At 37.7% G+C, this 20,327-nt stretch overlaps 1 protein-coding gene across 5 annotated transcripts in view; it reads right to left on the bottom strand.

The window, feature by feature from the left end:
- Positions 1 to 15,162, bottom strand: part of GULP1 (GULP PTB domain containing engulfment adaptor 1) — a 78,423-nt gene extending 63,261 nt beyond the window's left edge. For all 5 annotated transcript variants that reach the window (XM_018071837.1, XM_018071836.1, XM_018071840.1 and 2 more), the window contains exons 1-2: positions 15,074 to 15,162; positions 2,959 to 3,020 (exon numbers count right to left, since the gene is read on the bottom strand). In XM_018071837.1, the coding sequence (XP_017927326.1) occupies positions 2,959 to 3,020; positions 15,074 to 15,101 (90 nt within the window). In that variant the 5' untranslated portion in view covers positions 15,102 to 15,162. The remainder of the gene's footprint in view (positions 1 to 2,958; positions 3,021 to 15,073) is intronic.
- Between the last annotated feature and the right edge of the window lie 5,165 nt (positions 15,163 to 20,327).

Raw genomic sequence — 20,327 nt, 5'->3', positions numbered from 1 at the left:
AAACCAACAAAACACCGAAAAACACCAAATCCAAAACAATGGCAAAACCAAACCAACAACAACAAAACAAAAAAAAACCCAAACAAAACCCAACCAAACAGAAACCAACCAAACAAGAAATCACAAAAAATCCCAAACAAAAAAATCAAAGAAAACCAAACAAACAGCAAAGACACCCAAACCCTCATCATCTTACCCCATACACCAAACAGTGCCAAAGCCAGGAAATTTCAAAATAACAAGCACCATGAGGAGCATTGGAAAGGAGAGAGAGAATTAAGATGCTTTTATATTTAAGAGTTTCCTTATGGGGCTCATGGCTCCCGGATTTTACTGCCATAAGGAACAACTCCGCTCGTGTTTTCTCACAAAGAGGATTATCAACATAAATCATCCTGAGGGTGTATGTTCTAAGAGATAACAAGACATTACTAATTCTCTATTAAAAAGTCCTCTCCAACTGGCAGGAAAAAAGGCCAGTTGTCTGTATTGCAGGGTTCTTTTAATTTCCAGTTAACTTTGTTAGGATTTTTTTTAACAACAGTCAACTTACGAACTGCATTTTATCAACAAGCTTTCTTCAATTCCCAAAGATGTCTTAGGTATCAACAAAATCTCACTTTCCCATTAAGCTCTCCTTTGTCTGATCATCTCTGGAGATTAGTGTCAGAGAAACGATTTTTGTGTCTTGTGAAGAAAACACTTTTCCACCCACAGCAATCTGCATTCAGAAAACTCTGTAGCAGAACACAGCTCACTTGCCCATGGACAAAGAACATCTCTGGTATTGCTTTCCATCAAATTGATTTGATTTTCTGAACATGTCATTCTTCACTCACACAATTACCTTTTGAAATAAATCAGATAAAGTGTTGCCTTTTCCTCGCAACAAATAGAGAAGATACACGAGTAGAATGTCATGGAACTGGAAGTGGAACGATATGAATATTTAGAAAAAAAAATCAATGAGATTTGTTCAATACTTGCTTTATGAGTGCTTTCTGAGTCTTCAATCATTATTTTGCAATGTAGTTACAAGTTATGAAATCAATTGGATATTTCAGTTAAAAAAACCCAAATAAGGTACTAACAGATACGTGTTTTCCTCTTAAAATGAAAAATATTGCAAAACTTAATGAGAAGTGTGCTTGAGGATTGAGGTGGAAATATCATCTAGATTTAATAATGTCTGCATATGCCAGCTAACCTCATAAAAGCTGTGCAAATTTATTCCAGGTGTCCATAAAAAAAAAGGGTATGGGTACCTCACAATCCCAGTTACAGAGTGGAGCAATTTTTCGCTTGCTTTGAATCAAATAACTGATAGTTCTAAATAATCATTTTTTACTGTGATCCAACAACAACAACAACAAAAAAAAGGGTAACTTTCTTAAAAAACAAACAAACCAACCCCCAACCAGCCAAACCAAACCCAACATGTTATAGTGCACTGCAGACTCCTGCAACTATTCTGACAGACCCGAGAGCTCAAGGAGGCCCTGTAAGGTCAGAACCCACAATAAACAGGAGCACAACTGGAGAGGACACTTAGGCACATATTAGCCTTTTCTGGACCAGGAGTCTTCTAACCAGGCTGAGAACAGACTTCCTCTAGACAGGAATTCTCTATCCCTTTCTTCTGCTCCAGAAGTTGCTAATGCTGTTGCTTCAACAGTTACCACCATCTTATCACCCTTTCATCCTGCACCTACTCACAAGATATGTTCTTCACCAAGACAGTGAGATGTGAAATATGAAGGAGGTTTCTTTTCTTCTCCTAAAGACCACAAATGAGCAGACATTGTTCAGTGCATTAAAAAAACCAACCCATAGCTTCAGCTTGCTGTTAAAACAGATGGCACAGTCACCGCAGCAAGTAATCCTCCCTCTAAAAATGTAATATAAAGCCAAGGTGTCTGGCAAGGCTACACAGTTAAATGGTAATATACTCTTTGGTCAAAAACTCAGTTTGAGGACACACAGAACAAAAACAAGTTCAAACCCTGGCAAGGAGCTGAACGAGACTCAAATTTCCACTCCAAACTCCTGCTCGCTTTGTGGCAACACTAAGTAAAAGAAAATTGCAAACACAATAGCAGGGAATACTCATATAGGAACCTGATTCCTGGCCTCTTAAATAATATTTTAAAGTACATATTAAGAAATAACATTTTTAACATTAAAAAAAATATAAAAATCTTACTAAGATTATTTTAATTAGTGTTTTTATATTAAGAAACACTGATCACAGAAGGACCTTATCCAGAACAGACCACCATGGAATCTTATTGAATTATCCTCTCAGGTTCAGCAAGTCATAGCTGGTTATTCAGTTTACTCTGAGTTATGCTGATTACTGCATGTTCCCTCCTCCTTTTAGCAAACTATTTCCTAAGCTGTTATTTAGCTAAGATGCATTTCCTGTCAACGGATGTCATTAGAGAAATTGAAGCACTATTGCAGAATTATGTTGTAATTGAGATAAGAAAACATGAGTAAGACTTCTGGTTTTACTATGCAAAAATGCCATTATTATTCCACCACATTTCCCGAGTATTTGACATTTCCATATATCCAGCAGGTAGGATCGTTATTCATTGCCTTTGCTATTGTTCAAAAGAAGTTTCTGCCATTAATTTTAATTTTTAAAGTACTGTAAGCGTGCAGCCTGATGTTAAATTCCTTTGCACTCAAAATTTCCATCCATTTAGCATCCATTGAAAGGAAACAGCATCAAGCAGAAGAGGAAGACTGATTTGCTCTCCAGAAAGCCATCACATTCAGAACAGAGATCAATTGGTCATTAAAAATAGGAGACCTGCAAACCAGACATTTACTAAGTTTTTCTTCATTATGTCATTTGGCAAAATCGTGTCTGTGCAGTTTTCAAATTAAAAACAAGATAGAATGTACTGCCTTCTGAAAGCATGAGGAGAATATAATTTTATATTTTCTTACCTTTGCATTATAGGGAATATAATGCTTTGATAAGGCTTCAGGAGTGTGCATCCATGTCTTGTCTACAGAAAAGCAAAATAAAAGAGGCACTGAATAGGTTATTCAATTGTTAATTTAACTATAATAGTATCCATCTGAAAAATAACAACCACCCTTCTTTTACTCTGAAAAGTATGTATGCAGTAGTTATTGGGGCTGGAGGGAGATATCTCACACCTTCCCAAACATTAGATGAAAGAACTTAGTTATTTCTCTTGGGCACATTCTCCATTTTAAGCGACTTAATTTAACATAAGAATTCCAGCTCTTCCCCCCAAATGTATTTATTGGCCAAAGTTTGTTTGCTGTTCCTGCTTCAGATCAGTATTTTCTGCATCCTGCTGTTGGTTAAAGCACTGACTCTATGGTGTGCTTCTAAAGACTTTTTTTTTTTTAGGAATTATGTGCTTTTTCGGGTGAATTATCAAGACACAAGAAAAATTATCAAAGCTATAACTGACAGGAAAAAGCCCTTACAAGAAAGAGACAGCACATCAGATTCACTGATTCACAAGTTCAGATTTTCTTTAATCTTTTCTTACATACCTTAAATAAATTTGCTTACTTTTCTTTAATTTTCACACCACAAGACTGTGCTATTCTCTTACTTTTCCCACTGGATGTTTCATATGGTGACATGAAATTCTGTAATTATTCATCAAATACTCTTCCCTCCTTATCTGAATGCCCTTTCTGAATGTTCTACATAACTTAAGGTGGAATTCCAAATGCTAGAAAAAGCTTCTTTTTATTACAAGTCTAGAAAAGTTTTTTTTAAAGTTCTCTCATTTGAGAGTGTTTAAGAAAAAATAAAATATGTTCCAAAATACTAAATTGCATTACCGCCCACATGAGAGATTCTGTAACACCAAGTAGTATTTTATATAGAACACACTGAATATTTAGTAGTATTTTCTAATTTGAGAGTATCCTGTTTTAAATTAGCATGAATTAAAAGTCACAAATCTGGAACTTTATTGAATTAAGTAATAGAGTAATAGCCTAAAGCAAAGTTCTACCCTTGGATATTCACAAACGATTCCCTTTGCCTTTATTGGGAATTGCAGTTTGAGCAATTACTAACTTTTTTGTTACTTATACATAAGAACAATAAAATCCTTTTTCACTTCAAACCATTGAAGAACAAAAGCCGTGACACTTATTGACACTAAAGCAACAACAAAATATTTTAGCATATACAGAAGGAAGAAAACTGTTAAAACAAGATTTTCACCACAGTCACCACTCTGACAGGGTCAGAACAGCAAAACTGGGGGAGATGTCTTGTCTTTAAGCAAATTTCATTCTAGATGACAGTAAGGTTCAGCTCCATTACTGAAGAGTGATATTATCACTTCTTAATTAAGGAAGAATGATTTGTCCACTCAGCAGCACCCAGGAGTACAGTTATGCACTGAAGTGGCTCTTCCTTTCATTTGTGGCCTGTGATTGGAATACCAGAACCAAGAACTCATTTCCCAGAGTATTTTAAGACCTGAAACCTGATCTCTATTTGAACATGATATCAAAAGCTGCTCCATTTATTTCATGCCTAGTACTGACACAAACAAGTGAAGGGGCTGTAGCTTCTAAAGCAATTTTATAAGCAGACAATTGATTCGACAGGTACCAGTGACACTAACTATTCCTTGCAAATGTTTCCTTCTTCCCATCCCCAAGCAGGGCAAGTTCAAATCTGAAAAAAAAATTATTAGTTTGGGAACCAAGTGTGAAATGCTGGTCTTAAGCACCTGGTGATCTTTCCAGTGCTCTTAATAGGTACAAAGCCTGACTTTAAACGTTTCTGTGAAATCGTCAAGTTGCCCATCAAACTCCAACTGTAATGTTAGAGGGATTCCAGCTGGGAATAACACTGCCAGGCAAGTGTTGCCACAGTTCTTGGCAACCCTAATTAGGAGGAAGGTTAGGAAATACGGATGAGCACCCTCAGCTCCAAAGGAAATCAGTAACTCAGCAGGGCAGCAAAAAGATGCCTGGATTTTATGATGTCTCGTGCTGCTGACTAAAACAGTGAGCCAGCAACCAGCATTTCCAACATCCAGATGTAGATCTGCAGACATTGAGACACAGAGTTTTCCACTAGAAGCCCATTTCCTAGAGGCAAGTAATTATTGCAGTGGTGGCACTTCTGATAGAACTCTTAGCACTAAACAAAATCAATATAAGGCAAAATTCACAGGGGTAGCAAAGACATGCAAAAAATCAGGCTATTACAAGGAAGGTCATTACCAGCGTTTCCTTCTGAATTGTAAGTTCTGGTTTTGGACTTGCACCACCCTCAGCAACTGTTTGAAATACTGCTTAAAATTAGTTTGATTTCACAGCAGTTGAGAAATACCAGACATTTTGCTTCTAATAAACCAGAAAAACATGAAAAAAGAAAACCTATAAAACAGATACTTGTTTAAATACCTGATGTAGATGTGGCTTGTGGTTTTTATGGCTCCTCATTTTTTAATTTAATTTTTAAAGGGTTTTCACAGCTTAATGTTTAATTATTCATTCTGAAGCAACAAACAAAATATGAAACCTTACAATGAAAAGCACAGTTCATATTATTGTTTTATTAGTTACAGAGCAGCAGGAGTTCTAGGCACTTAACACTAAATAAAATAATAAGTCCTAAAGAAAGGGCCAAAAACTTAGATAAAACCAAGCTTGACAACCACATGCATCTAATGGTAGCAGTAGCAGAAAGTGAAAAGAGGTTCATGCTATCACACTGGGTGAAAACCAGTTATTTTAGATTTTGTCTGAAGCTCTTAACCTAGGTTGCCTTTGCATTCACATTAAAGTTTAAACAAGCACCCAGGGTTTTTTTGAGAATTATAAGTTTGAGCCATCCAGAGTCCATTAAAACCTACATGGAGCTTAGCTTGAATGAGGTATCAGAAATTCTAAGAAGTAAAAGCCTAAACATGCGGTGGTTTTGCCAAAGAATCCGGGTGCTGCGTGGCACAGGAGATGTAGAAAAGGGTCATTATTCAGATTTCAAGGGCACAGGATAAGCCACAGCCCTGCTTAAGCAAAATTAGTAATCCTGGCTGTAGTCTGCACACACCACCTCTTCACATGCATGGTGTGCTAACAGGCTTTGAGAGAGCCCCTGGAGCAGCAGCACAGCAGCCCACCGAGTTTTTAAGAGAATTTGACTTGGGTGAGAACTTCTCAGGTTTTGCCCCTGCCAGCACACACCAGTCTGCTCAGGGCAGTGGGAAAACTCCATCAAATTAACCCTGGCTTTGACAGATTGGATTGCAAGGCTGGAGGCAGCAGGAGGGACACTGCCACGGTCAGAGGATTGGTGCTGCTCAGAATTGAGACTTCACTCCTTTCTAACCCCCCTTGAATCACAGCAGCCCCTTTCCACTCTAAATCTGCATTTCATATCAAATTCTTGGTCATCACACAAGCAGGGAGCCCCAGGTGTGAGCAATTCCAGAAGCCTCTGGAGAGCTGGGGAAGAGGAACGTGCTGACAAATCACACACTGACAAATCACACGCTGAAGTCACCAGGCTTGGGGACTTCATAAAGTATCCAGCCCAACTGTGCTGCACTCAGAGGAGGATAACATTAGGTTAGATAACAGCCCAGCTGACCATTTATCTACCAAAAAGGAGAGAGATAACAGTGCCAAGAAATTGTTCTCCCTTTGAGATTAATTTCTCTGCCTGTGACTGCCCAGAGAGATTATAGAGTGGAATGTTCACACTGCAGTTTTAGTTAACTGCCTCCCTAAAGCCCCCTCTCATTATTAATTAATTAACATTAATTAATTAACGTTTCTAAAGCATTTATCAAAGCATATGAGACCTAGTGGCCACTCACTTAACATGATGAACAGAGAAAGGACACTGATGTGTCCTTTTTTTCAGTGCCATGGTGAAAATACAGTGGTATCTAGAAGGTAGAAACTAAAGCCTTTATTCTTTACAGAACCAAAATCTCTTTGATATCAATGAATGTTTTTCTTGCTAACATCATGAAAGTGTCTTTTCTTCCTGTTTTACAAAACTTGCTATGGAAAAAAGATCTTATGTGACAAATCAGTCTAACAACGCTCTCCTGAAGAAGAGCTCATCCCACGAGATCAGTGTATCTGGGTATTACTGCCCCGGGGAACAAACAGCTTTTTTGCTTCAGTGTGTGTATATATGTACCTATATCTTTAATTTTTCCTAGATTATTTCTTTTTCCGTAAAGAAAACCTTCACAATGGGACATAAAAGAACTGTCACCCTTCTAAATCATTTCCTTTACTGTGCACTGCAGCAGAAACAGGTGGGTTCCCACAAGCCTCACTTAAAGCTGGTCAGACAACAAGGTAGAATCTGTCCTGATTACTGCAGGCTAAAGATGAACTGATAGGCTGAGCTGTGAGACTTAATGCTTGAAACCTGGGTTTTCATCAGAATGTAATACCTCAATACTATTAACAAATATAAATATACCTGAATTATTGCCTAGTTCATCTGTAGCATTTGTTCCAGCCACCTCCTAGAGGAATGACTGAATAAAGTCTAGGTGTCTAATAGCAGTAATTTATTAAAGTTATTACCAGGTTACTATGATTAAGCAATTGAAATTATGACAGATTCTTTCCTAGGCACATATAGAGAAAATATCCGTTAATATACATAGTTCAAAAATAGTTACTTTTGTTATTTCTTTTTCTTTTCTGCCTTTTTTTTTTTTTTTCCCCAGACATAAAATGTTCTTTGGAGATGGATTTATTCTTTGCCAAGCCATGAGCTGTATCTCCCTAGAGCAGAGTGATCTTTGCAGAATGTTTTGCCTTTCTGTGTCCTTCTCTAATAGTATTTAGGACCTGATGAAGGGTTTTAAAAAGCTGATTGCTACAATTGCAGAACGGTACCATAGAAAGCTGGGTTGGCACAGTTGCAAAATGAAAACAAGCCTTGTATTTGCATTTCCTCCAACACTAACATTTGCTGCATAACCTACACATTTTATGCTGTGTATTTTTAAGATGTGGATGCTAGTATGTAGGTTTTGACAAGAAAGGAAAATAGGATGAAAATAATATGTTAGTGCATGATTAGCAAATCTTTGCTTTCACGCTTCTCATTTGTTGATGTTAAGAGTTTTTAACAAGTTCAGCTTCCTAAATCAAAGGGGAAAACAAGAAAAATAAATCCGAGCTATTTAGCTTGTAACCTCTTAGGTCTTCTTGCCACAAGAAGAGCTACATTGTGTCTTTGATAAAAGCTTCTGGTTGAAGTTGAAAAAGAGATTACTGGCATAACATAATTTAAGTGATTGCATTTTCACAAGTTTTACTAAGAAGTATGTAGAGATCAAACCTCCAACTCCATCTTTCACTTTTGTAGTCAAGAGTTCAGTGAATTATTCCAATAAATAAATTTGGAGGAGTATCAATTAAACTTGTAAAAAATATTTAAAAGGCAAGTTTTTGAAGAACTTACTGTTACAGTAAGAACATTACATAGGTGCAGCAAAATAGAGGAAAACAACATAAATGATCATCTTGGTACAGTTAAGATATAATTTTAATTTTTTAATTGCAGAATATTGAAATAGTGTAACAGAGGAGATTAACTGGAGCTTTTTTAAAGTGCAAAGTGGAAAGAAAAGAAAAGAGCTACCAGTCAGAACAACTACAGTATGCACATCTGTAGCTTCCTCTTGCTTCTGTGACTAAGGTACACCCAAAAGGTTACATTTCACACAACAGTATTTTCCTAAGTGTCCTATTTTGGATGTTCTTTGCAATTTTCCAACACCTTAATAAGACAAAGCCCTATGAAACCTGGAAAGGAGCTCCTTAGATTTTGCAGAAGTAACAAATAGTTCCTGTTGTAAATATCACTATTAACCTGCCGAGAATATTCTTTAAAGCAGGCAATAGATAAGATTACTTCTGCAATACTTTTTTGAAGATAACACAGATAAAGTAGGCAACAGGAAATTGTTATTATTATTATTATTCATGGGAAAGGGAAGGGAAGGTTTGGGAAGGTAGGGAAAGGGAAAGGGAAAGGGAAAGGGAAAGGGAAAGGGAAAGGGAAAGGGAAAGGGAAAGGGAAAGGAAAGGAAAGGAAAGGAAAGGGAAAGGGAAAGGGAAAGGGAAAGGGAAAGGGAAAGGAAAGGAAAGGAAAGGAAAGGAAAGGAAAGGAAAGGAAAGGAAAGGAAAGGAAAGGAAAGGAAAGGAAAGGAAAGGAAAGGAAAGGAAAGGAAAGGAAAGGAAAGGAAAGGAAAGGAAAGGGAAAGGAAAAAGGAAAGGAAAGAAAAGGAAAGGAAAGGAAAGGAAAGGAAAGGAAAGGAAAGGAAAGGAAAGGAAAGGAAAGGAAAGGAAAGGAAAGGAAAGGAAAGGAAAGGAAAATCAGGCTTAGCTGCAGAAAGCCAACAGGAATCCTTTGGAAAATGTTTCTAAAGCACACTCCTCATTTGTATGCCTCCTCTGAAGACATACTGTAATCATTTATTTCCTAAGCAATTAGAGCTGTCTCTTCTGCTTTCAGAATGTAAACATACCACCATAAATATATGTACAGTTGCACAAAAATGTTTGCAAACACACGCTGCAGGACTAACTACTTCCTTTTCCCACCACCAGAATACCATTTGGTCCTTGCCAAACTAGGATGGTAACCCTGCAAGTGTCCTTGCTGGCACACTTGAAAGGGTGCCCCATAGCCTAAGGAGAACAATATAACAGTATAGATGATACCTAAAAAAAACATCTTCAGAAATCAATCCAAAAAAGGGACTTGGTTTCTGAATACTGGTCTTCCACATGACCCTGTATTTACAAACCCTAAGAGCAGTATTTGGAACACACAAGACCTCTTTGTGGAGATATCACAAAAGTAAGAAGGTTTTTGGGACAAGTGAGACAAAAAAGCACCTTCTTTTTCCACCAGACTTTGATCTCCAAAAAATTCGTATTAAAAAAAATAATCCTACAAACATCAAGCAGCAGCTTTTTTGAGGTGGGGGCAGAGAAGGAGATTTAGACCTAGTCTTGGTTTTGGTTTTTTTGGTTGTGGTTTTTTTGTTGTGTGGGTTGTTTTTTTTTGTTTTGTTTTGTTGTTGTTGTTGTTTGTTTGTTTGTTTTTGGGGTTTTGGTTTGTTTTTTCTGGTTTCTTTTATTTTCTTTTTTTCCTTTTCTTTTCTTTTTTCTCCTGGAAGGCAATGAGTTCCCCTATGAAAGGATGAAGTGCAATCAGAGGAACGTCTGAAGACCACAATCTGGAAAATTGTGACTACCTACATGCCTTTAGCATTGTGTGAGCACCTGCTCAACGATTTTTATCACTATTCATAATGTGGAAGCCCAGCACACAATAGCCTGTTTGCTTAAATCCCTGATGTGAAATATACTTTCTGACAGGATGAAATAATTTACTTTAGGACTGCACTTATCCCCATCACTCTTTTGGGCCTTCACCTGTTGTCTGCTCATTCAGAGAAAAAATAAAACATTTGTCATCTCTGGAATGCAGCATATGTTTATAATAAAAACAAAGATCATATTATAGCCAGGCCATTCAAATAAAAGAGCATCCTATAACCTTTGATTGCAGTGCTTTTATATGTCAGTCCCTGCCCATTAAATGCATCTGTCTACACTTCCATAAATGAGACTCATAAAAAGCCATTGCACAGAAATGTTATTGCTGAAACCCATGATTTAAAACAGGCCATTACTTCAGTATATTCTATTTAGCACTATAAAGACCATCTACATCTCGTGGGCTGGTAATTGGCACCAATTACCAACCTTATGAACTGCTATCATATGGAAAACTAAACCCAGAAAATTTAGATTCCTACCAACATTGAACTTCATGCAATAAGCAAACTAAGGCTGACACTCATTATGGGGTGAAGGAGGACCATCGACGTGCAATGATGAAAAAAAACTAAATTTAACTGCTACATCCTCCACCACCTCACTGACTTCACACATTGTAATTCAGTACTAAATTTAGCCCAAAGTAGACATATATACCTATATTTTGGCACTATTTTGAGTCACTCAAAGAATTTCCATCTTTGGCTCACAGCAGGTTTGGATGATAGTAATTTCCTATTTAGATATGCCTTTGTCTAGAAGGAACAGTAGTTTTCTTTCACATTTCTGATGAGGTAGAAGCCAACAAATACTAGTTAACTTTTGTTTACCCGTATGCACCAGTCCTTAAACTAATGGCTTTGAATGGAAGGATCAGAATCATTAAAATGTGCCAAATGCATCCGTGAGAGGCACTTCCATTCATTAAAAAACATAAGCAAAACAAAACCCCCATAGTCAATGTTCTCTGTTTTGTTTATGCAAATAAATCACATCACACAATCACATATAAATTAAGGACAAACAAGTTATTCAGTTTAGATACAAACACACTAAGAATAAGAAAAAAATTATGTCACAATATAGCATCTACAAACACCTCTTACAGGAGAATTACATTAATAATTACAATAATATCCCTAAGCTACTTAAAAGAGAGACTGAATTTCTCAAGATGTAAACATATTTTGAACTGATCTCCATCTGCACTACAGACTTTTTCCACCACAGCATTTCAAAGTGAGAATGCTGCCACACCTGACCTTAAGGGAAAAATTAAATGAAAAATAAAGAGGACTCTTCAAACCTCGTGACCCAAATCTGGCTCATGTACAAAAGCAAGCTCCTGATGCTGTGGTAGGTAGAGAAATGTTTTCACAACCTCTGTCATAACAGGAAAGCAACAAGAACATACCTAAGGTTGTTCATCAATTTGGTTTTGTGGGAGAAGGAAAGAGATCCTTAAAAAAAAAAGATAATCTATTTTTTCAATGGAGTTTACCGCACTCATTGCTCAATGAATGAGAAACAATGTTTGGTTTTGTACAATTTGTACAGTCATATAATAAATCTGCAATGGACAATTTTCTTCATAACAGGTATTTTTCAGCCTGTATTGAAGTCAACAGAGGGGCTATGTTGCTTTGAACTAAGTTTTTTTCATATTGAAACGTGCAACTTCAGCAGGTGCTGATGTCAGCTTTAAACCTGAAATCATCTTTTTTGTTAGTATAAGTTCATAAAGTTTGTTTCCCTGTGATACAAGCTCATGGGTAACAGAAGAGAACAGATATCATAACATGGACTGCTAAAAGATTCCATATATTTATGATTACTTGTTTAAGTACTTCCTGAAACAAGCTGAATTGGTTTAAACTTTACATTTTTCATTGCTGTTTTTAGGATGAAAGACAGACAGCTTGATTCTATTCAATTTGAGATTTAAGCATATCAATTAAGCCTTCAACTAAAATGGCTATCAGGAAACTAAAAATAGTTAAAGAATCAAGGTTAATTTTAAAAAGAGCTCCCTTCCACTCCTAGCAACTCACATTTCATTGCAATTCTTTTGTGAAAGCACAATTAAAAATTAAAAAAAATAAAAATAATTTAAAAAAAAAAGGAAAGAAAGAAAAAGAAAGAAACCTTGATTTTAGTGCTTCTCTTCTTTCTCTGTTTACCAGTGTTTGTCAATTATATAATTTACTGAACATTTAAGAGGAAAGTTTTGTTCTTGGTGGCACAAGAACTCATCAGCAGGTACAGCACAGTCCAAGTCACTTCAGCCACCAGCTTGTCCCGTGCAAAAAGAGCTGTGGAACTAGGAACTATCTCCTCTATATGGATCACATTAAAAAACTCATGTAGACTGACCATGAAAATGAACATTAGGGGACATTTATTCTATAAATCTGCACAATTTAGACGTGTCTGTTATGAAAGTACCACCTCTACCTCTACTTAAATGCCCCTCACAATCCTGTATATTTGAAACCATTGCTTTTGTAGCTCCAAGGTAACAGGGTGGTGTGAAATTTGTACTTTGCAAAAACCCTCCCAGCACAGCAACCCAGAGAGTGGTTTGGATTTAGACAGAACTGCTTGAGAAATCAGAGCATTCCCATAGGCAACCCCTCAAACCATCCACGCTCTTGTGGGCAGAATAAACCCACAATAAACTCCACTAAGCACAGATATGGAAATTGTTGTATCTCTTGAGGTCTGGAAGAAAAATCAAATACAATAAAGGAAGTTCAGCACCTGTTTGAACCTGTTCTTAAAGGCAGTTATTAGACATGAACATTGATAGAGCCAAGCTCTTCTGAACTTCAATTTGCATGAAAAATATGTAGTTTTCACTTATTCTTGACAATTGCTTAACTGAAATTTGGATTTTCCTTAGGATATGGGAATGGAAATGTCATGTGCATCCCTATGAGTAAAATAAGCAGATGACAGTATTCAATTCTTCTGGCTGTTCAGGGTCTGAATCATTATCAAGAATCCACAATAATTGCATTTCATTGTGCCTGGCAGCTTTTATATGATGGTTTGGTTTTTTTTAATCGGGATAAAGCACACCAAATTGACTGAACAACAATGCAAATGCCCTTGAATACAATGAAATTCCAAAAATTTAGGTAAGGTCAGTAAGAATTTTGTCACGAAGAAATGAAAACAAAGGAATGAATCCAGAGCCTTCAAACGATCCCAGAAACCTGAGGATACAGCTTCACAATTTGACCATAAAGGCACGATGCAGACACTGCAAAGGGCAATAAGAAGTAGTGAAAGAGCATTTTAGTGCTCTGAGTGCAAGTGAAAACACTGAAGAAGTATACCATAAAACACAACTGGTCTGTTTGTGAAACATGGAAGGCTGAGTTTCAAACGTTATCAGAGGGAATTAGAAAAAAAAAAAAAAGGTAAAAAAGTTATAGGGTCTCCTAGACAAAACAATCTACACACCTCAAGTTTCTTTCCCAGATAAATCAATCAGGAATTAAAAAGAAATATTGGCAATGGTCTCTCAGATGATCTGGAAGAAGCTTGGCAGCTGGGAGCTACAGCTCCCTTGGCAGAGGTGCTACAAACACCAACACAAGGAAATACAACAGAGAAGAGCACAGGCTGTGGATTTAACTTATTTCTTTGTGTTGCTGGGGTATTAAATGATCTTTCATCCTGTTCTGTATCCTTTGGGAATAAGTGTATCTTCCTTTTCCAACACCTGCTGGCATTCTGGGCTTCCCTTGCCTTGATTTATCTGGCTTTAAAAAATAAATGTACTACACGGGCAGGGGTGCTGCCATTGCACGTTGTTCTAAGGGAGGGCAGATTCCTTTGATTTCCAGCTTTGACATCCATGCCAAAGCAGAAATTCTTTTTACATAAGCAAAAATATTTACACTTAGTCCCACTGAGGTTACACCTAGTTATTAACACAGGGGCTTCAGCTCAGTGTGTATCACACTCAGTGATCTTTAGAAGAAAATATAAAAAAAAATAAAGAGATGAATGCTGAGTATTTTCTACCTTACGAACAAATGAGAAAAATAGCAGTAAAGCTGTCAGTAAAAACAGCTGCATCTCTGATGCTCCATCTAAAGACTTAAGTTTAATCATAAATAGACCACGAAAAGAGAATAAGCAAGCCAGAGGAGCAACATATATAAAACTCTGAATATTTACTGGCTCCATATTCTTTTGGAAATCATACCATTTCAGATTGCCACAAATGCAGAATAGCTTCTTAATGTAAGAAACATCCTGCTGCATGAGATATTTCAGGTATATTAAACACAGTTTTCTAAAATAGCTTCTCCAAGAATAAGAATCCAGTGAATATATATAATACAGGAGTCACTAACACTTTGGAAGTTCTAAAACCCTCCAGCACGTCCTTTGGTGTATGCAGGCAAAAAAAGAAAAAAGTGAATGTATTCTATAAATATATTTACATGTGTGTGTGTGTGTACAGACATCTTGCAACAAAAAAAACCCCAAACTGAAATTCAACATAAGCTTTAGAGTTCAGAAAGTTCTGTAACTGCCAATCAAGAATCCTTTGCTCTGTATATCTTATGGAAGGCTGCTTGTTCCTACCTAGTTAATTCAGTGCAATTATTAAGTGCTTCCTTGTATAATTCTTAATATTCTAAAGAATTTTTACAGGGCATTTATGTCTCCAGGGAATATAAGCTAAATTACTTACCTTTCTTTCTGCTAAAAGCACGATTCATGTTGAAAAATCTATCCAGTCAATGATGCTTCTGGGTTTGGTTTTTCCCTCCCCACTTTAACCTGCAGAACAAAACACACAGGAAAATAGAAAACTCCATTATTGTATTTGAAGTTCTCATTATCTTCACATTAAAGACAACGCAAATGACCTTAAGAATTCTGAAATAATTGTGAGAAATAAAAGGAGGTGTGCTTTGCTGAGGATTCAATACCGAAAAAATTGCCTTCTGTCAGGGCTATTACCTTCTTGTTCCATTTACATCAGAGTGTTCAGTAATTTCAGTATTTTCTTCACTTAAAAAACCTGATACACTTGTATTCTTATCTTAATTTTTGATTCACAATGTTATCCTATAATTTTATTCTTCACCAACATTTCACAGCCAAAAATATAACATTCAGTACATCTTAAGCTGTAAAAACCACCCCAATCTCATAGTAAAGACTTTCCTTTTGCAACTACTTGTAAAGATACTCCCACCACTGCTTTTCATCCTGCTCAGATCTTCCAGCCAAAAGCTGCACCAGTGCCCTTCCTTTCTCTTCTCTCCAAGCAGTCCAGTCAAAGGAAACAAAAAAGAAGTGGGGGAGAAAGGGAGGATAAAAAAAAAAGAAAATCAAAGCACTTGCTATCAGATTGTCTTTGGAAATCAGTTGGAACGTTACCTTTGCTTTGAAAAAAACAAAACCTAAGCCAGTATTTCAAATTTCAGCACCCAGATGACTGACAAATTCATTTAAGATACTTTATGCAGCTCATGAACGCTTCTTGTGGTGCTTGACCATCATTTTCAAGTAATTAAGTTCAATAGCAATTAAATCCCAATTTCCATGTATATATTTCTCAGATTGGAAGATGTGGGCAATTACAGCTGAAAAAAACCCCCACCAAAACCTCCATTTGATTTTCAAGTACTCACTGCTGTGGCAGGACTTCCTTTCCATACAGTCCTGTGTGAATGAAAGAATAATCCCTGTTTACCTAAACTGGCAGAGGATCCTCGATGTGCAACCAACCATTTGCCCTTTAAAGTACAGGTACCAGATCATTTTTGTTTTACAGCTTTTACTGAGCACTTGAGAAGGGAGAATACCATGCAATAAGTACAGGTAGAAGTTATCCACCTCATTTCCATCTCATTATTTCAATACAGAGTCCACACACTATGCATTTGGTACACTACATAACAGTGTAGCTAAAGGCTGCAGAAGCCTTACACACTCCCACAGCCATTCCTGGTGCCTGCCCTCACTCTTCCCAGTGATATAAGGGAAACTGTGGATACACAGAGGTCACTGAAAGCAGAAAACACTCCTGAGGGCTCTGAAGTCCTAGGACTGGTTTTAGCAGCATCCCTGGAACGCACAGAGGCATTCCTGGGGTAGTTCCAAGAAGTATTAGTTTCACCAAAAGCTGCCAATGCAGAGGAGTTCTCCTCACAGGGAAGGCACGGAATAGGACTTTCACCAGTGTGAGGATAATTAATTCAGTTTAAATGAAGTAACAAGCAGTGCAGAACATCAGAACCACAGCTTTTCAAGCAAGTGCAAGTGTGTTAACTTACTGGTTCACAAGGAACACAGGCAGCCTATTAGATAAATTTAACAAATACAAGCAGTGGCAGAAGGCTGTTCACCTTCTTCATGAACTATCACACTCAGTTTTGAGCAAAAAGAGCTTGCTTTCCTCCCTCAGATACCTCCAGCAGTTGCCTTACAAGCACTGGACCAAAAGCTTTAGTTCTTTCCACGATGGGATCATGACATGTCCTCTTTCAGAAAGCTTTTTTTTTCTTGGTGTATTCCTATCTCATCCAAGAGACTACTAAGGAACATATTTGAGATGGTTTACTGCATAGAGAATCTTCTAAATAGCAACTATGTGCACACATCACCAGGCTGCTGGCTGGCCACGTTTGCAGAGATCACCACTCAAGTATTTGGTTTAAAATAAAGTGTAAGTAAGCATATGTTTTGTCCTGGTGAACAAGGATATATTGCCATCAAAGCAATCTACACTAGTAAAAGCCAAAATTTATTGACCACTTAGCTAAAAACGGAAAGTATTTGCCAAAAGCGTGTTCGTAATTTCAGTTCCAACAAAACATCAATAGAACAAGTTACGAATGTGGCTTGGACAACAAATAGTATCAAAACACTTAATCAGTGTTTTCCACTTCCACTTCACACAGAAAATGTTATTAAACAGGGAAACAGAACTGGCTGCAGGCAACTGCATTTAAAATTCCCTCAAACTCTAACATAAAGAACCTTATCAGCCTCTCAGATGCCAAAAAAGCAGATGGTTAAATGTCCCATTTAAATAGTTTGCTATTTAAAGAAGACCAACCCAAGCATCACAAGGTTAAGTTCAATCTCCTCAGTTGAGCTTGGGGTAAGAGGGTGCAATCAGAATGCTGTAAGCAGCACTTCTGAGTTTTCAATCAGAATAACACATTTATAATTGGATATATCTGCAAAATATTTGCTCATGATATTCCAACAGATGAGGAATAAAACTATCAGGAGCAAGCAAGCTGTTCTCTGATCATCTAGACAGGTTTTATGGCAGAAAGTGGTTGTGTTTCTGGCAATGATCAACACACACAAAGTTGCTGGAAGAAAGTGAGTTGCAAACCAGTGTGTTAAGAGCTTGTAAATAACCCAAAAGGAAGGTAAGTCAGAAAATCCCATTCTGGTACAGGGAGCCCTGCACACAAAGGGAGAGTCCTTCCTATAAACCACTTGATTTGAAAGGGTAAAGCAGTTGTAAAAATCAGAGGGATTAGGGAATAGGAATGTGGACCAAGTCACTCCATTACTCATCACTCAAGAAGACACACCTAGGTGAAGAATGTTTCTCCACCTTACTCCCAGGAGTTTTCTTCAGCTTTGTCCAAAAACCAAACCCTACCAGGAAACACCAAACCCGCACTGGATTTCACAAAATGGTTAATTGACAAAATATGAAGAGTTCTGACAGGTATGAACTAAGGAAAATTTGGGTTATACCAAATTATTTCCTTTGGGGCAGATAAAAAAGAGAAAAAATAAAAAAGAGAGAGAGAGAAAAGGCTTAGAAAACAATTTTATTAACTAATAAAAATATAAAAAGCAGCCAAACATTCTGAGCAGGAAGAGACATGGCACTCTCCGTGGGAACAGTGACATGGGCACGTGGCCTGGGAAGGTGAGTGTTTAAGCTGCTATGTCAAACTTTAAGCTGTCACAGGCAAAGCAAACACCTTCATCTCCTTTTCCCTTTGTCTTCACTGTCACTAACCCCTTTAGTTTTCATGGCAAGGTGCTTCTCCCAGTGAGGAAGAAACTGCAGAATGGCAGGGATGCAACAACGGTGGCTTCTGTGTTTGCAGGCATTTGGATGGTGATAGCAAGGTGTGGAGATTTGAAGCTGAAATCATCTCCTCAGTAATTACTTTTTAACACTAACAACAGAGCTGGTTGCTGTCTCCTCTGCTTTATTGTGCAAAGGCAGTGAACAATGAAGTGCAGTGGCAGGCTTCCAGCTCCCAGCTCCTGCAGTCCTCCCTGGCTGCTGGAAGGACACTGCAGTTCCACACAGACACCTTTAAATGCCTGCAGGCTCCTTCAGAAATGTTGTGTTTTGGTATGTTTTCTAAATTTAGAGCTGTCTCAAACAAGCTGGGAGAGGATGTACTTAGGAAGGGGAAGAAATAAGCCACGAGTGTAACCGGTTTAATTTGTCTCTTATTTCTTCTTAAAGATTGGGTATTCCTCATGACTTATTTGGGGCTTCTCCACCCCAATCTCTTTGAATGGCATGGGCTATAACAATTACCTGGGCTGAACCCTTTTTTTTGTGCACCTCTTTTGCATTCCACAAATAATTCTTCCAATAAGACCTCCCTAAAAGCCCCAACTTGCACCCATCCACTTCCTTTAATAAAAATACAATCTGTCCCTTCCCTCTCACACACACATATACACAGTCTCCTTACAAAGCCAAATTTAGCTTCAGGAGACATGAAGATTCAGACCCTTTCCCCTCTCAAACCCAGCCTTTCAAGCATACTGGATAATATTTCTTAAAGAATGAAGCACAAAATGTCTTAAACCCTGTTTTCAAAAGAGCCACAGCACACAGGAATGTGTGATTCATTGGTTTGAAATGAAACTTAGGCTTATAAAGTTATTTCTGAAGGTAAGATGAGAAACTTCTGAACACAGTAATAGCTTTAAAAGTACTTTTCTGGTTTAGACCAAAACATCGTGAAAATATTGTCCTAGTATGACATGAGACATAATAAAGGAAAAAATGATGATAATACAAGACTGCATAAAGTAATACACAAAACCAAATAAACAATACACAAAAATAAACATCATGATGCACTTGCCCCTCCTTTTGTATAAAAGTAACTGAAACACTAACTTACCACAGCCCTTTCTCCTCTGAAGTAGTTAAATCATTAAAAAATGACACATCAATGAACATATTTCAGTGCAGACCCAAGCCTGCACTGCCTTGCAGCCTTTCCTAATGTTTGGAAAGCAAGCAGTTCCATTCATGGTAAAGAAAATACATGTCCTTCAAGTTTATAAATGATAATAGTTTGTAGGACTAGAAACCACAACAGCATTTATTAAATAGATTTTAGTGCTGCAAAAACTTGCAGGAAAAAATAACTCAAAACCAGCACAGCTCTGTGGGGCTTCACCAAAAACGAACAATTTTCCATCAGCTGAAGTTCTAAGCCTACACTAACGTTTCATAATTCACAGAAGCACAAATGGAGTATAAAAGAAGAACATTTTGTCACTGGAAAACTTTACTTTTTTTTAAAAGGTTTATTCATCCCCCCCACGTTTTCAAAAACATTCATAAGCCAGAGCCAAGTGGCAGCCACACTTTCTGGCTGGAGGCACGTCTGCAGGAATCCAAAGCTGATTCTTTGGCTTTGCAGAGGATGGGGGGGGACTGGTCAAGGACTGGTCTTGACAGGAAGCTGAACAGGAGCCAGCAGTGTGCCCAGGTGGCCAAGAAGGCCAATGGATCCTGGCCTGGATCAGGAACAGTGTGGCCAACAGGTCCAAGGAAGTGATTCTTGCCCTGGACTCAGCGCTGGTGAGGCCACCCCTGGAGTGCTGTGTCCAGTTCTGGGCCCTCAGCTCAGGAAGGACATGGAGGGGCTGGAGCAGGTCCAGAGAAGAGCAACAAGGCTGGGGAAGGGACTGGAGCACAA

The sequence above is a fragment of the Manacus vitellinus genome, unplaced genomic scaffold (assembly GCF_001715985.3).
Source record: "Manacus vitellinus isolate BGI_N305 unplaced genomic scaffold, ASM171598v3 scaffold_20_pilon, whole genome shotgun sequence".
Taxonomy (NCBI): Eukaryota; Metazoa; Chordata; class Aves; order Passeriformes; family Pipridae; genus Manacus; species Manacus vitellinus.
Note: the sequence above shows the minus strand (reverse complement) of the source record. Positions and strands in the feature narration are given on the sequence as shown.